The 16489-nt window shown below is 41.1% G+C and overlaps 1 protein-coding gene and 1 long non-coding RNA gene across 3 annotated transcripts in view; one reads left to right on the top strand and one right to left on the bottom strand.

Annotated features, from left to right (window-relative positions):
* LOC107670519 (noelin-2-like) overlaps positions 1-7640 on the top strand; it is a 66295-nt gene extending 58655 nt beyond the window's left edge. The window contains exons 4-6 of one of the 2 annotated variants that reach the window (XM_016463163.1): positions 1681-1900; positions 2499-2605; positions 6742-7640. In XM_016463163.1, the coding sequence (XP_016318649.1) occupies positions 1681-1900; positions 2499-2605; positions 6742-7416 (1002 nt within the window). In that variant the 3' untranslated portion in view covers positions 7417-7640. The remainder of the gene's footprint in view (positions 1-1680; positions 1901-2498; positions 2606-6741) is intronic. The other variant, XM_016463164.1, reaches the window with a different exon arrangement.
* Positions 7641-7731: 91 nt separating this feature from the next.
* The window catches only part of LOC107670521 (uncharacterized), a 74179-nt gene continuing 65421 nt past the window's right edge, over positions 7732-16489 (bottom strand). The window contains exon 4 of the long non-coding RNA XR_001632097.1: positions 7732-8343. This is a non-coding gene — a long non-coding RNA (uncharacterized LOC107670521). The remainder of the gene's footprint in view (positions 8344-16489) is intronic.

The raw sequence follows: 16489 nt of genomic DNA, 5'->3' as shown, positions 1-16489 counted from the left end.
ACTTTTAAGCAGGCTGACTTTTGTCCAGCCCACAGGTCGTTGTCCAATCAGATGCTGTTGCAGGGCTTAGCCACGCCCAATACTGTTCCTTATCATGCATGAATCCCATGTTTCCAATGAGGCGTATTCCTGCACGTTTTAATACCGTCTTATAAAGTGTCGTACACCACACACTGTTCCAAATAAAACATTTTCATCCATACCAAGGTTACTTAAATATCATGACCATTTCTGTAATATTTCTGTTTCATAATTCACGTGGTGAATCCACAGCTTATGGGGTCCTGTTTCACAAGACAGAGACCTTACACGGACTCATCACAACCTGCCCACCTAGACACTCTTCTCTAAAACGCTTTCCGGTGCCACTGCCCCTACATGAAATAGACACTGACACTAACCTTCAATACATCTGATTTTTATGTTTAATTGAGACATACAAAAGGTCCTCTGAGAGAATTCAAATGCACCTCGATTATTTATACCTAGAACTTGGAGCTTGTTTCAGTAATGAGTGTGTTTGTATGCATACAAAAGGTTACACTTTTTTTGTTCTTTTTAGCTAGCAGCTGCTCTCTCAAAGGCTAAGATTCAGACCCCTTTATTATTAAAGCTTTTTATCTCTTGAATACGAGAGTGTGCTTATCCCTGCACAATCTCAGAATAGTAGAAGGACTCACTATCAATTTACAGCGGACTAAATGGAAGAGCATGCTTTAAGATGAGTAACATGTAGCTGTCTGCTAAAGAGAGTGGAATGGAAGCCACAGACTCTCCTCCCTGGGGTATCACTATCATTCAGAACGCAGCACCACCATTTACCCATCCACCCCACTCTGCTGCGGTGTGAGTCACCAAACGCTGCATAGAAAATTATTCCAAAATGTTCCAGAAATCATTCCTCATCTATCGATACATGTTCAAAGCACCATAATCTTTTTTTCCCCCTTTTTCTCTGCTGGAGCTGTGAAAAATATGTGAGATGTGCCAGTGTTAAAAGCACTATTTCAAAGACTGGGAGTCTGAAAGCCCAGCTTTATTTCGGTGAGGCTGCTGATGAATGTGGAGAGCTCAAAGTCGCCTATGGAAGGGCGGGAGATTAACGAGACTAAATTTGTGTGTCTCAGAACAGGAAAATGAGATTTATGATGTGGTGCCGCAAGGCTGAGAGCAGCTCCATCACCAGATTTACGATAAACTTTAACAAGGAGGAAACAGCCCCTCCTGTGGTGAGCATGCTTATTGATACACCTGCTGTTCAGACCCTCTTTATTGATATACCTCAGCCTATGCCAGACCTGCCAGTCGGCATGGCTGCGGTAACTGATTGCCCACACTAAGCTGAGCTCAGCCCACAACATTTAGCTCTTTCGTATATGCTTGGTCACGCCAAGGTGGAGAGCTGACAGTGCTCAGATGAGTGGGCCTGTGTCACCACGTCGGAGGAGCAGTAGATTGTGAGAGATTGCAAATGTATAAAATCAATATTAAGTTCTCATGTGAGGATGCATTCGGATCCGGGGTAGGAGACCGGTCATGCGAGATGAAATACTGGAGGTGAACATGGTGAATAGTTAATGAGAGCCCATGCAAATTCCCAAACCTCTGTGAGAGGGAGATTAACCATTTCTCATCTTTCCTAACCACCATTTCACACCTTCCTTCTTCCGTTTACCTCAGGAGTTAAAGGACAAGGTTGCTCAGCTGCTTCCCCTGCTGCCAGTGCTGGAGCAGTACAAGGCAGATGCAAGAATGATCCTTCAGCTGAGGGAGGAGGTGAGGAATCTGTCCCTGGTACTAATGTCAATTCAAGAGGAGATGGGAGCCTATGACTACGAGGAGCTCAGGCAGCGAGTGCTACTGCTGGAGACTCGCCTGCACTCCTGCATGCAGAAACTCGGTAAGACATCTAGTAGAAGTGGGTTTGAGTTGATTTTAATAATCAGGAAAAGGCAGCAACCAATCTATTGACAGTGGACAAACAGTATGTGACCTATTACAACAAGAAAATAGAAAGAATTTTGACTTATTAGATTCTCAGTGAAGGACTTGATTGGCTTGATTATTTGTTAGTTATTTTAGAGCAGCTGCGGTAATTTACCTTCAAATGGAAAAGCAAAAGTAAAGTAGACATGTCTGATGGTCAGGGAAACCACATTAGACCCAATTAATTCAAAATGTGCTTGCTGTCCAATTAGATAAGCAATTTAACATGCAATTTAACATTAGAATGTTAAAAGCAGCCAACTAGCAGGCCTCAAACTGAAATGTCCAAAGTTCATTTGGCTGAAAGATTCATTGGCTTTCAAATGCATGATGAGACAAGCTCATGTTCTGTTCAGGGTGAAACTGATGACTTCACAAGAAAATCCAAAATGATGATCTAAATTATATTCGTGCTGCTCTATAAATGTCGCTTTTGGCAATTTAATGCTGACTGATTCATCGGAGTTCCTCTGAAGCCGCCATTTATAGTGCCCTCTTTGTTCTATCACCAGGTTGTGGGAAGCTAACTGGCGTCAGTAACCCCATCACCGTCCGTGCCTCAGGGTCAAGGTTCGGCTCCTGGATGACTGACACAATGATCCCCAGCTCCGATAACAGGGTAAGAATGACCGTGTCACAACACCCTATCACTCCATCACTGCCACTGCTATGATGAGCCGCCTCTCCCCGGAGACTTACACACACAGTGACTGAGTCAGTGTTTTGGTACAGTGAAGCTGCTCCTCAGCAGTGAGAGCTGAGTCACTGATGGATGGTTCTTCCACCATTTTTCTTCCTCCCTCCCTCTCTTTTTCTTCTCTATCATGCTCATACTCTCACTCCCTCACTCCATACTTCTCTCAATCGTTAAGTCTCCTGTCAAAGCCACAGTCCCCATATTAATTACTCCATCAGGGGATTGGATATTAACAACTTGTTTAGGCAAAAGCTTCACCAATCACTGCCAGGAATTACTAGCAGCCAGAGCCATCATCAGGGAGAGACAACTGGGAATGTCGTCCTGGGCCCAGTGATAAAAGGCAGTGAATTTTTGAATGTATCCTAATCAAGCAGACCTGATTCAACTGATCAGCTCATAGTAGAGACTCCAAGACCAGAAACTGATGGGTCAGATATGGAAAATATCCAAAGTGTGTACTGTGAGGAACAAGGTTGGGAAGCACTTCTCTAAGTTGTAATCTACTCATTGGTCCAGTGGTGAGAGGCTCTTTTTAAATTCATGAGTGTGAAATTGAATTTGAATGCAGGTAGAGGAATTTAATTCAAAGACATTCAACACAGGTAATCTATCTACTGTTCTCTCTGTCCAATCTTTTATCATTTCGACTATAAAAGGACTGACATGGAGAGGACAACAGGCAATGACCATAATTTATTCTGTATTTCATGGGGGCAAGCTGAAAGTTAATCACCAATGATACAGTCCTTTATCTTTGGCTTTAATGATCACTAGCCAATATCAATCATTGATCACGTAAAGTGACAAATCACCGCAATCAAGATATTGGTCATATCAATCCGGCAGGCATCTGAGTATTCACTGTCTCTAGATTTACAATGTCACACACACAGCATTGCTGGTTAAGCTAGCACCAGCATCCAAAGCATAACATATGCCATTCTTCTCAGAAGGGAACACAGAGGCAGAGATAGGCAGACCGCAGTGTGACCACAGCTCCACTCGCCGATCCACAGGGACTCGTTTAGCCCACAAAGGAAATGCTATACTTAATGTTCCAATTATCCTGCCTGTCCATAAGTCACCTGCTCTCCTCCTCTACAGTCACCACGCAGCCCCACAGTAGCCTAAAAATAAAAACGCACCGCATCTCTCTGTGGAATGAGAAATGGGGGAAGAGGCAGGGAGGGAGACTGCAGGAGGGAGGGAGCAAGGAGGAGAGGAGGCAAAAGATAGCAGGGGAGTGTTAAATCCTCAGAGGGGCTTCATTATTCAGGAGAAAGAACATAATAACCATCCTAAATAAGCTGACTGTCTGTGGTTCCATTATGATGTGTTAATAAAGAGTGTGCAGCACATGGCTTGGTAAAGATGGGGGCACAGTATGGCTGTTGTGTGCCTAATAGATACTTCAGCCTCATACAGTGACAGCGAGTAAGAAGAAGAGAGTAAGAGAGAGATGGAGAACTGCTAACAGGATTGATTTCCTGTGAATGTGGAGTGGAAAAGGGCAGGGAACAACTGCTGCAGCCGAGTGCAGAGCACATACAGCATCTCCACTCCCACACAGGGAGCAGATCAATAGATTTGACAACACACACACACACACGCACAGACTGTGCACAGTGAGAGTCACCGCTGGTTACACAGGAAGAAAGGCTCTGCTGTGACTCTCTCAAAAGTAAGTCAGGAGATGGCGTCTCTTTTGATGTACTATACTTTTATCCAGGTATATGCTCTTTCTACACCATTCTTGGCACAGAAATCTCAGCTTTCATTTCTAACCTGGTTCCTTCTTCTACATACAGAGGGTTCAAAAAGTCCACTAGTGAAAATGCTTCTATTTTGCATTCTTGTCCGATTTGACATGTATTTGTAATTTAAATGTCTTAATATCTAGTATGTACCCATTTAGCTTTAATGTCACCAGCACTCAACCTGCATGAACGCCACAAGTTTGTGTAAAACTAGATGATCTTCCAGCATCAGAATCAGAATCAGAATCAAAAAGAGCTTTATTGCCAAGTATGTTTGCACATACAAGGACTTTGTTCTGGTGACAGAAGCTTCCAGTACACAGAGACAACAACAACACCACACAGATAATAAAAAATAAAGCTATGTGAATAAAATACACACACAAATATATATGAATGGAATAAGATGTAGGGTAGTACCAGCCAGACGGTAAGAGTTCAAAAAGGAGATGGCTTGGATGCGAGGGATCCAGAGTGATTTTCCTCACTCTGGATATATATATCATCCACAGACCTGTTTGCTCGATAAGCAAACTGCAGGGGGTCCAGCATAGGTCCAGTGATGTCCTTCAGATGAGCCAACACTAGTCTCTCAAACGACTTAATGACCACAGATGTTAGGGCAACAGTTCTATAATCATTAAGTCCTGTGATTTTGGGGGTCTTCGGAATGGGGATTATGGTGGAGCGTTTGAAGCAGGCAGGGACTTCGCACAGCTCCAGTAAACTGTTAAAGATCTGTGAAAAGATGGAGGCCAGCTGGTCAGCACAGGTTTTCAGACAGGCTGGTGAAACACCATCTGGGCCTGGTGCTTTTCTTCTCTGACATTCACTGATCTGATGTGTAGGAGGCGAGGGGAGGGAGGTTGCTGGAGGTGTTAATGGTTGTATAGAGAGATGGTCATATTGGGTGTGGGGTGTGAGGCCGGGAGTTTCAAATCTGCAGTAAAACTCATTCAGGTCTTCAGCAAGTTGTTGATTCACCTCAGTGCTGGGGGATGGCATCTTGTAGTTTGTGATGTCTTTCAGGCCTTTCCACACTGAAGCAGGGTTGTTTGCTGAAAACTGGTTTTCCAGCTATTTAGAGTAGCTCTTCTTAGCCACTCTGATCTCCTTTGTCAGTGTGTTTCCTGGCCTGATTGTACAAGATTCTGTCCCCTACTCCTATAGGCATCCTCTTTGGCCTGACGAAGCTGAGTTTTCCTGTGAACCATGGTTTGTCATTGTAAGTCCTGGTAGGATTGCACATATCCTCACATAAACTGATGTATGATGTTACAGTCTCTGTGAGCTCGTCCAGATTGGTGGCAGCATCTTCAAAAACACTCCAATCAGTGCCGTCAAAGCAGGCTTGTAAATCCCGCTCTGCTTCATTAGTCCACCATTTTACAGTCCTTATTAGAGGTTTAGCTGATTTCAGTTTCTGCCTGTAGGTCTGTATAAGATGAACCAGACAGTGATCAGAGAGCCCCAAAGCTGCCCGTGGGACAGAGTGTTATGCATCCTTTATTGTGGTGTAACAGTGGTCCAGTATATTACCGAAACTGGACATGTAATGTGCTTACTATATTTTGGCAGTTCACAGGATAGATTTGCTTTATTAACGTCTCCAAGAATGATTATGACCGGGTATAGTTGCTCTGTGATTTGATCAGCTAGCTGCTGTAACGCTACGATCACGCATGCTTGTGGAGGAATGTAATAACACTTACGCGAATACAGAGGAAAACTCCCGCGGCGAGTAAATGGCTTAAAGTTGATGAAAAGGGACAGCACAGCTTCTTCAACATTGTTACACCTGTATACCACCTTTCGTTGATGTAAAAGCATGCCCCACCATCACGCGATTTCCCTTTTGATTCTGCGTCGCGATCTGTTCTGAACAGCTGGAAGCCCAGCAGATGTAACATGCTGTCCGGAAGGGCTTCATTCAGCCATGTTTCAATGAAACAGAGCAGCAGAGTTTGAAAAGTCCTTATTTATTCAAGAGAGCAGAAGTTGTTTTTCCATTTTGTTGGGTAGAGAGTGGAGAATCGCCAGATGGATTTCAGTTTTTCTTAGTTTAGTTTTTATTTTTATTTCTGTTAACAAAATATCTTATTTTTTTAAATGATAATAGCACTGCATATAATAACACTGTAGTATATACATGTACATTTAAAATGTTATACGCATTCCCTGGGATTCTAACCTATGACCAGCACCATGCTCTACACTTTGGACTGTGCTGTATGTTTGTTTTTTTCTTCATTTGTATCTATCATGCATTTTACATTTGCATATCTTCTTCTGTCTCAGGTATGGTCAATGGACGGTTACTTTAAGGGACGCCGTGTGCTGGAGTATCGCACAATGAATGACTTCATGAAGGGCCAGAACTTTGTGCAGCATCTCCTGCCCCACCCTTGGGCTGGTACGGGTCACGTGGTGTACAATGGTTCCCTCTACTACAATAAATACCAGAGTAACATAATCATCAAGTACCACTTCCGATCCCGAAGCATCCTGGTGCAGCGCAGCCTTAGCGGCGCGGGCTACAACAACACCTTTCCCTACTCCTGGGGTGGATCATCTGACATCGACCTCATGGCCGACGAGAACGGGCTATGGGCCGTCTACACCACCATTCCCAATGCTGGAAACATCGTCATTAGCCGTCTGGAGCCACAAAGCCTAGAAGTGCTTCAGACGTGGGACACAGGCTTCCCTAAACGGAGCGCTGGCGAGTCGTTCATGATCTGCGGCACACTCTACGTCACTAACTCCCACCTGGCCGGTGCTAAGATCTTCTTCGCATACTACACCAACACCTCAACCTATGAGTACACAGACATCCCCTTCCATAACCAATACTCCCACATTTCCATGATGGACTACAACCCCCGAGAAAGAGTGCTCTACACTTGGAACAACGGACATCAAGTCCTCTACAATGTCACATTGTTCCAGGTCATCAAAACCTCTGAGGACTAGGTCACGCAGACCTTACAAACACATTTGCTTATACACAAATGTACACACACTGATATGCCCACACAAATCACACACATATACACACACATTTATGTGGAGGAGGACATGACTAAAGCTTGGACTTTTTTACTGCATTCCAAGCTTCATAGAGTGCTATTATTCATCTAATGTTCTGAGGAGAGCAAGATTGGTACTGGTATACGGACTTAGCCTTTATTTTCTTTCCTGTGGTGATTCAGCATGAGTACTTTCTTTTTATTTGTGGAAAAATAATAAATAAACATCAAACTTTACCATTTTCAAGTTTCACCTTTTTCTTTTCCCCCCCAGATGCCGATGGTTAATAATGGCTGCATTCTGTAGTGAAAAGTTTGAGTAAATGCTTGTTCGCAGAGTATTCTTTGTGAAATCTTTCACAAAGCCTTTATCTAAACTCCAGTTGTAATATAACTAGAGATGTGCCGCAGCAGGGTTGAGCCAAGTTCCTCTTGACTGCCTCAGGAAGTGAATCCAGCTCCTGTTTGGTGTCAGCCATCCTGAGGAGAGACGTCAGTCAGGCGGAGCTCCGTGACATGAAGGGCTGAAAGTTGAGGTGGCAGAGGAGAAGAAATGGGAGAGAGCGGAAGAATGAAAAAAAAAAAAAAGCAACAGTATTCAGTCGGACAGATGAGGCCCCGGGCTACAGTGATGCCTGCTGCTGCTGTTGTTGTTGTTTGCACTTGCCAAGTTACAATCTGTTTCCATGTCTCTTTCGAGGCACGCCTCCTCAGCAGGCTGTGTAAAAATATTAAACCATGGGGTTGTCCAACTACTTGTTAAATGTGTTCTTTATTTAATTTGAGTTAAGACCAAAGTATACTTCCCTTGTCCGCATTCTTCTTCAGCTCGCAAATAGTCCGTGTGATGTAATTTTGTGATGTAGACAGCCTGCCAAGCCACAATGAGACAAGTATGAAGTAGGACAGACACTATTATTCCTAAACACCAGAAGAACAATTAACAAGTGTAAAATGTGGAAAAGTCCACAAAACTCTGTGCTATTCCTGGCTATGTGTAGCACTTACTGCTCTGCATGTTCACCCAAAGGATCAAAATGTTGGAAACGAGCAGCTGAAGTTTATTTTTAACATTTAAGTGTGATCTTAACTGGTTATATGGGACATTTCAAAGCAGATTGTTTTGTGAATCTGTCACAGTTATGCTGTTTACAGAGAAGTCTTAAAGGCACAGCAGCAAAAAAGCAATTACTTCAAAGGGGCAGAACACAAACAATGGTCAAACTAAATGGCTAAACGATAAACCTTGACTAATCGTATGATAACACCTTTAGCAGCAATAAAGGTAAAGGTAGTACTTGTATAAGAGAAGTCAGAGGTGAAGGAGAAAATCATGCAAATTCAGCAAACTGGGTGAATATTCAGATGCCACTGTCTCCTCTTCAGTTTTCCTTTGTGGGTTCATCACATTGTTGTTGCAAAGAGCAGCTGTGCATGAATCTCAGGTCCGTTTCACACTGCATGCAAAAGCAGCACGTAAATGATGCAGTAGCCCAATTACAACAGCAGGCACGCATGATCCTTTCACAAGAGTGTTTCCGCTGCGTAACAGAACTGTGGAACTACACAGAAAATAAAATGATTTCGAGTTACCGTATTGATTTTTTTTCCTTTAGTAAATTATGAAATGACTATCAGGAGTTGGCCTTTAAGAATTACAAACTTGATTGTTGTGAAAGTAAATTTGCATCCAAATGGTAATTAAATGACAAAATATAACTGAATCTGGTACAGTATATGGTCTATTGTGTTTCCTTTTTTTACGAATATTCCCACAGTAAAAGTTAATAGGAAGTAAAAGTGATGAAAAGTAAGGAAATTTATTAATTTCCACAAAAATACACAGAAAAATTTGAGTGAGAAAAACAATAAATACGGAAAAAGTATAGTCCAGTGCAATAATTCATGGGGTATTGATCACTAAATCAGGTGGGCAGATCACAAGAGAACTGTGTCTGTTATCTTTTTTAGACCGGAATAAAAAGAAAATGCCACAGACCCATAAAAAAAAAAAAACACTAACATTTCAGTACGTGATTGGCATAAGTGTACAAAGTGGCATATCTGTGATGCTTTATTTGCAGCGTAACCTCTTGCATAGCTGAATGTGCAAAAAAACACATTTGCATTTACATATTCATTAAATGTGATTACAATCTGTCCCAGACCCCCTCCAAATGTAATTTCTAATGCATCTTGGGTGCATTTACTGTATACTGGGCTTTTAATTTTAAGTGCCATTCGATCATGATCTGATCGCCAAAAATGCCTGTTCATCAAGCCTAAAAGCTGTTTTTTCAAACAATGTGTGAGTAGTTCACTGTTATTTTATATTACTTCATAAAAAATCCCTTTATTGCTTACAATTGTGCTGATAAATAGGTTTATAGTGCATTTTCAACATATTTTCTTCTGAGATCACCGTGCTACACAGGGCACAAAACAACTCCCTGTTGAAACTCCACTAGAAGTGCTGCTTAAGCGTGCAGTGTGAATGCTGCAACCTGTTAATAAGGCCACTTTACGTGTGGTGTAAAACAGGCTCTATGCAGTTTACAAGGTAAATAATTAGAAAATTATCTGATGTGTGTCACACTGCGGCATATAAGACTGGTGAAGTGTTCTAAATAATGGTTTCATTTGTATACATACAGGGAATTAAAGCTTTGATGCAGTGAGGCCGCTAAAAATAGAAATCGTGCTGAGAATGCAGCAATGCTTTGAAGCCGAGCAAAAGAAATCTAAAGAAAGCTGTACCATCTCCCTTTCTTCTCCTTTCTCTTTCAGGCACAAACATGCACCTAGTCCTCATGAATCTTGATTGTGGGGGGAACAACATTAGCACAGTCACATCTCTTATTTGAGTGCCTCAAATCAGTAGGCATCCATGCTGAATAAAAGATGAGCCTTTAACAGCCTCCGTTGCATCTACACTGCGTCCTTCCCTTAACACTGCTCAAGCAGACTAGTGCATTGGGACTACAGTAAACTTTCAATGACATAAGCAAAGCTGTCTGTTAGCATCCTGCTGCATGTCTGTTTAAGTGAAAGAGGTGATGTGATGGAGAGAGACGGACTCACGGATACACCACCCTTGTCTACGTGTGTGTTTGTGCGAGTGAGACATCAGTGTGATTCACACAACATCTTCCGCTTATCGGTGAGGCTGCAGCCGGCCCAGCATGCACTTCTGTTTAATTAAGACTTACAGCCCAAACGGCGGGCATGACAGCTGTTTCATACGCAGCCAATTAAAAGAGCCACAGGCCCTCCCTTCCACTACAGTGTAAAAACACTCTGTTACTGTAAAATGGCACTCTCCCCCACACACCCTTTCTTCTTCACATGAAGCACATCCTAATTCAAATGAACACAGGGTCCACTCACTTTGTGGAGTAAAAATCCCAGTTGTGTGGTAACGGTCACTAGAGTTTGACATTAGCATGTTGCTAAGCTAACACACAAAAATACAGAACAAACAAATATTGAGCAAGATTTTAATTCAACTGAATTTCATTTAGTTGTGTTTAGAACTATTTATTACTTTTTTGGTACTGAATTAAGTATCTTTTTACTGAGCTTGTTGCAATGCATTCTGAGATTAGCTAAGCAGTTAAATTCTGTGAATGGTTAAATATTTACAGTATGTTTGTTATTTGGCAGAGGCTTCTATGGGAACTGAATGTCCCATTGGATTGAAGCTACACATTTTGTGTTACCTCAGAATCAAACCCAAACTTAAGTTAGCACACAGGAACAAAGTGAGCAAAAATCCAGTTTTATGGCAGCTAAGAAAGTGTTTATGGTGAGTAAAGTTATGAATATAAGGGGCCACTCACACAGAATGTATTTTTGCTTTGAAAAACAAGTCGCGGGCAGTGGAATGGGGAAAAATTCAAGGCCGTGAGACATTGCCTCCTTTGCCCCCTTCAAGGAAATGCCCCTGCTCCATATTTTCTATTAGCGTTACAACCCATCATCTACCGTTACTACAGTTACCTGGTATTGATTTATGTTGTAGTGACAGCACTTTACCATACACTCTTAAAAATAAAGGTGCTTCAAAAGGTTCTTCAAGCGATGCCATAGAAGAACCATTTTTGGTTCCACAAAGAACCATTCAGTCAAAGGTTCTTTAAAGAACCATCTCTTTCTTACCTTTTTGTAATCTGAATTCTTCAGATTCTTCAGATGTTAAAGGTTCTTTATGGAACCATTTAGACAAAAAGGTTCTTCTATGGCATCGCTTGAAGAACCTTTTGAAGCACCTTTATTTTTAAGAGTGTACAGCATCACTACACCACTGCTACGCAGGGTTCTGGACAGAAATACTAAAAATAAAGTGGCACAACTGTTTATAGTGAATTTGCCCTTCAATCTTTCTGCCTCCTATCAACAACACAAGAGGCACCTCAGACTGAAATTAATTCTGGCGCTCTCAAAAGTTTGCACAGCTGTTTCCCCCCTTGAGAAAGAGGTGTAAAGAGGACAGACAAGAGGAAAGCAGGTTATAATACGTTTTCATTCTCTTCCTTATCTCCCATGAGACACCACTTCATAATTGCCCTCGTAATTGCATTTTTTTTACTCACATTAATTGGTACACCCAGAAAGGATATCATAGAAAGGATGTCATAGAAAGTCATAGAAAGGATGCTGCAGGTGTGTGGGTCAGAGAGATTGTGGTGTGTGTCTGGGTCAACTCAGAATGGTTTCAATAAGAAGAGAACAAGATGAAGACAAGTTCATAGTGAGATCAGGTGGAATGCCCTGAGCCCCATAGCGGGGAAGAAAAAAAACAACCTTACTGGTATGGCTGCTGATAGTTATCGGGTAAGAATAGGGTAAGCTAGCCAAGCAGCTGTAATATGAATCCAGCTGCTCAGCCAAGCCGTGCAGTCGGTGTGATTAAACCAGTAGCAGGACCGGAGCTTCACAAATAGAACATTCATAATGCACCCGTGTCCGTCTCAGACAGTATTACCTCTATTTCGTTCACTCACAAACTCAAATTCTGCTCAGACCAACAGCTGCATTAAATTTGTGAGCAGAGTCCATACTGTCAACTATCGAATTTCCCATACCCTCCTCTCTAATACACCTCTCTCTCTGTGGGAAATCTGTTTTCTGATGGACTGCCTGGTTTCTCCCAGAACCCCCTGAGTGTGCCATCTGTGCTCGTGTTGTTGTGGGAGTCTGCGTAGGTGTGTGGGGGCTGGATAGACGGGCACAAACTAACCTACATCAACAACAGGGCAAAGCACTATGTTTTCACCAGATTAACCATCACTTTCGCTAGAGAAAACAGTCTCTGTTAGCCAGGACCAGACATTATCTCAAGACTTGTTTTCAGTTTTTGAGCAGATTTTGTCAACATGAACTCAAAATCAATTCAATTTACTATCTTTATACATTTTGTTGGCCTTACTGTGAATTATTTATCCACACAAGTAATTCTGGTTACACTTAATTCTGATAGTCCACCTTACACATTCTATTAACTCTAATTCATTTTCAACTGCATGTCAACTAACTCTCATTCATTTTCAACTACATGTCAAATAACTTTCATTAAACTATTAGTAGACTGTTAGGGTTAGTGACTGGTAGCTGACATGTAGCTGCAAAGTTACTTACAGTCAGCAGAATGTCTAAAGTGGACTATCAATATAAAGTGTTACTATTATTGCAAAGACAATTATATTTGACATCATATTTCATCATAAAATGTAATAACTTTTTCTGCCTGGGAAACAACTTTTCAGCTGATCCAATCAATTTCTGATGGATGAAGTTCCCTCCAATTTTTCTTTTCTCTGTGAACTTCTAGTTTCACTCAGAAATAAAGCAGTAAAATACAAATGTTGTGTTGCAAATCCCATTTCATGTTGACTTTATACATGGTAAAATGTGTTTAAGGGAGTTGAGGATACTCCATTCTCATTGGTAGCTGTAAGCAGGATCAATTTATTCAAAAATATGTAACGGACTCACAGGGGGAATGGAATTTTTTGATTGACAGGTTTTCAAATTCTCTAAAAATGTAGGTAGATTTATGTTCCTGCAGGTTCCATGTGGACCTGCATATTGCTGCTACTTTCTATGAATACAAAAGCCATTTAAAAGCCTTAGAGGCAAAATTCATTCATTTTTTCTGTGCAACTATTACATACACTAGACAAAACTAATATGTAACCAAAAAAAAAAAACTAGCATAATGTAGGACATTTTAAAAACATGAAATATCAGTGTGTACCTGCTAGACAATTAAACAAGGCAAGTAAATAATCTTATTACATTTTCAGTACAATTTGTAATGCTATTCTAAAACTATTCAACCCTATTCCTCAAGTTATTGTAAGTAAAATTATTAGAAAATGCTTATAAATTTAAATGTTTATTTAATGTTTACTGCTAGAAACGGTTTGACACTGTATTTAGACAATCAAAATTAAGAGCGATGGGAAAAATCCAAACCTTTTGTGGTGGAGCTAGAAAGTTAAACCAAAACAAACAAGCCTTTGTTGATGCCATCACCGAATAGGAATAGGAACGTAATTTGAACGGAATTGAGGTCACTTTCTAGATCCACCAAACTTTACAATTGAAATTGACAATCATTTTCTGAAGGTTGAACACCTTTCACTGACTATTTATTGGAAAAGAAAAGATTACTTTTTAAGAGTTCTCGTTTCAGTACACTTCAGTACACACTTGATGTGTTGAAAATTAGGAAGCGTGAAGCTTGTCATACTTTGGCACCTGTAACATTACTTAAAATGAAGTTGTATCCCATCAGTTTTAGTGTCTGCAGGAAAAGTCTGGAGCTTTGAAACAAATGACCGGCCTTTGTGAGAGCTCTCAGTGTTTCAGTGTGATTGAGTTGTTCTCTCTGCCTGAGGATTTGGAGCAGTCACAGTTCAGCAGAAAGAGAGTCTTTCCTCTCACTCCAGCCCTGAGATAAATGAGAGACCTGTTGGAGAGCAAATTAGAAAAAAAGACAGCCTGGACTAGTGCAGCCACAGGCAGAGAGAAGCAGAGTAGAATTCGAAGAGACAGAGAATAAGATAATGTCTAAAAACAACACAACTAATTTGCCTTTGCAGAGAAATACGCAATCATAGAGGCATCTCTTCAGATGCACATGCACAAACACTGAATTCATACCATATTCCTTTTGCATTTCTGCTGTATAATGCAGATGTAGCGAATACAGCTGTCCCCCAAGCAGTCACATAAATCTTTATGTCTATGAATTCAAAGTGTCAATTCACCAGACATCCCATACATAATAAATCAAAATATACATTAAAAGACAAGTGTCTGCAAGTTTATAAGCTCTGCTGGAAATTTAAACTGCATAACATCTATATTACCAAGAAGCTACAAGATTATGCTTACAAAGCAGATATCTGACACTTGATTCCCAGAGTGAAGAGTGTGTTTCCCACCTTTATTCCTCCCATGTTTCATGGGAAAGACTGTCTCCGAGCTGAACAAACAACACACAGCTCAAGGGGCAGGAAAGGTAATAGGTGATGACTGCTCACCCAGAAATGCCTCACGCACACAAATTCATTAATATGGAAATTGGGGCGAGGCCACAATCACGACGCCTTACTGATCTTGTTATTAAATTAATTTCCTCCAAACAAGCTGCCGGCGCTGCTGAACTAGTCAATGGAGATTCCTCTTGTCTGTGAATTTCAATGAACCTTATCAATTTTGCATTCATCACAGCTAGCAGTGTCACCAGGAGAACGGCACTGCGGTCTCCATCCTGTCACCACATCCCAACATGCACACTGCAGTCATCAGTCCAGTGCTCACACGTCGTTCGTCACCGCTGCGTGCTGACGCCGGGCAACGCAAGACCCCCCGGAGGCCCTGTTCCCCATCTTTCAGAGTCAGCTAAAGATTCCACTCACGTCTCAGTCTCGCCCACTCTCAGACAGTTGGTTATTTTCCTGACTTCTCTGAGGGATGCTGCAGTTCTCTCTCTGAGAGCCCATTTCCCAGGCTCTTTAACGCCAATAGAGTGATAAAAGGGTGTCAGAACGGATCCTATGCCATGTTGAGGAAGATCAAATACCATTTAGAGCAACAGGTCTGCTGGTAGATTTGGACGCAGACATACTTTATAATTAGTCTCCCTGCTGAAAATTCCTACATGGCTGGTTAGCCGCATATGTTAGGTTATGGATGCTGGAAATCTCTGATGGCACACCCACAGACCACCAACTGGTTCAGTCTGTTCACTGACCACCTGATGCATACTACAGATAGAAATTGCCAGCATTTTCTTGATCTGGCAAGCTGTTTGCGCTGCCTTAAAATTTAGTCAACTCAAATATCCAAGTTGTCACTTAGTACAACTTAACATTTCAAGTTGACTAAACTTAAAATTTTAAGGCAGCACGAACACTTGCTTTTTTTAAACCCAATTTTTTTATATATATGAGGAAGGCTTTTGAGAAAGAATCAATCATGCCAAAATTTGCCAGGTTATTGGCTTTTTTTGTAGCAAATAAACAAGATAGAGACAAGTAGAACTGTATGTTCCACTTGTTTCTAAAGATACCATTCTAAAGCTATGATTTCTTATTTAGATATAAAAATATAAAATATTTTAGTGGATATTAAAATTGCACTAAATAAAATAACTTATTCTTGAAAGAAAATAAATAAATATTCTTGAAAGCAGCAAAATGTTCCAACTAATATTTTTCAAAATAATGATTGTCTAGGGAGCAGGTTGTAAAGGTGGCCTGTAGACGTTCAGAGTGCAGTGTTGATTATGTATTAAGCCTCTTCTCTGTTTAAACCAAGTATTCAACCAGATATCAAAGTCTTGTCATCAGCATTACAGCAACATCAACTCCTTAGGCCAGTTGCTTGGAAACAAATCATGCTTATTATGATGGGACATTTTTTGTGTTTTATGTTTCTGAACATTGTTAACATAGCACTGGCTTAATGTTTAAATGTTAACGCAGATTTATAAATGAGTGGATTGT

The sequence above is a fragment of the Sinocyclocheilus anshuiensis genome, unplaced genomic scaffold (genome assembly GCF_001515605.1).
Source record: "Sinocyclocheilus anshuiensis isolate Anshui unplaced genomic scaffold, SAMN03320099.WGS_v1.1 scaffold476, whole genome shotgun sequence".
Classification (NCBI taxonomy): domain Eukaryota; kingdom Metazoa; phylum Chordata; class Actinopteri; order Cypriniformes; family Cyprinidae; genus Sinocyclocheilus; species Sinocyclocheilus anshuiensis.
Note: the sequence above shows the minus strand (reverse complement) of the source record. Positions and strands in the feature narration are given on the sequence as shown.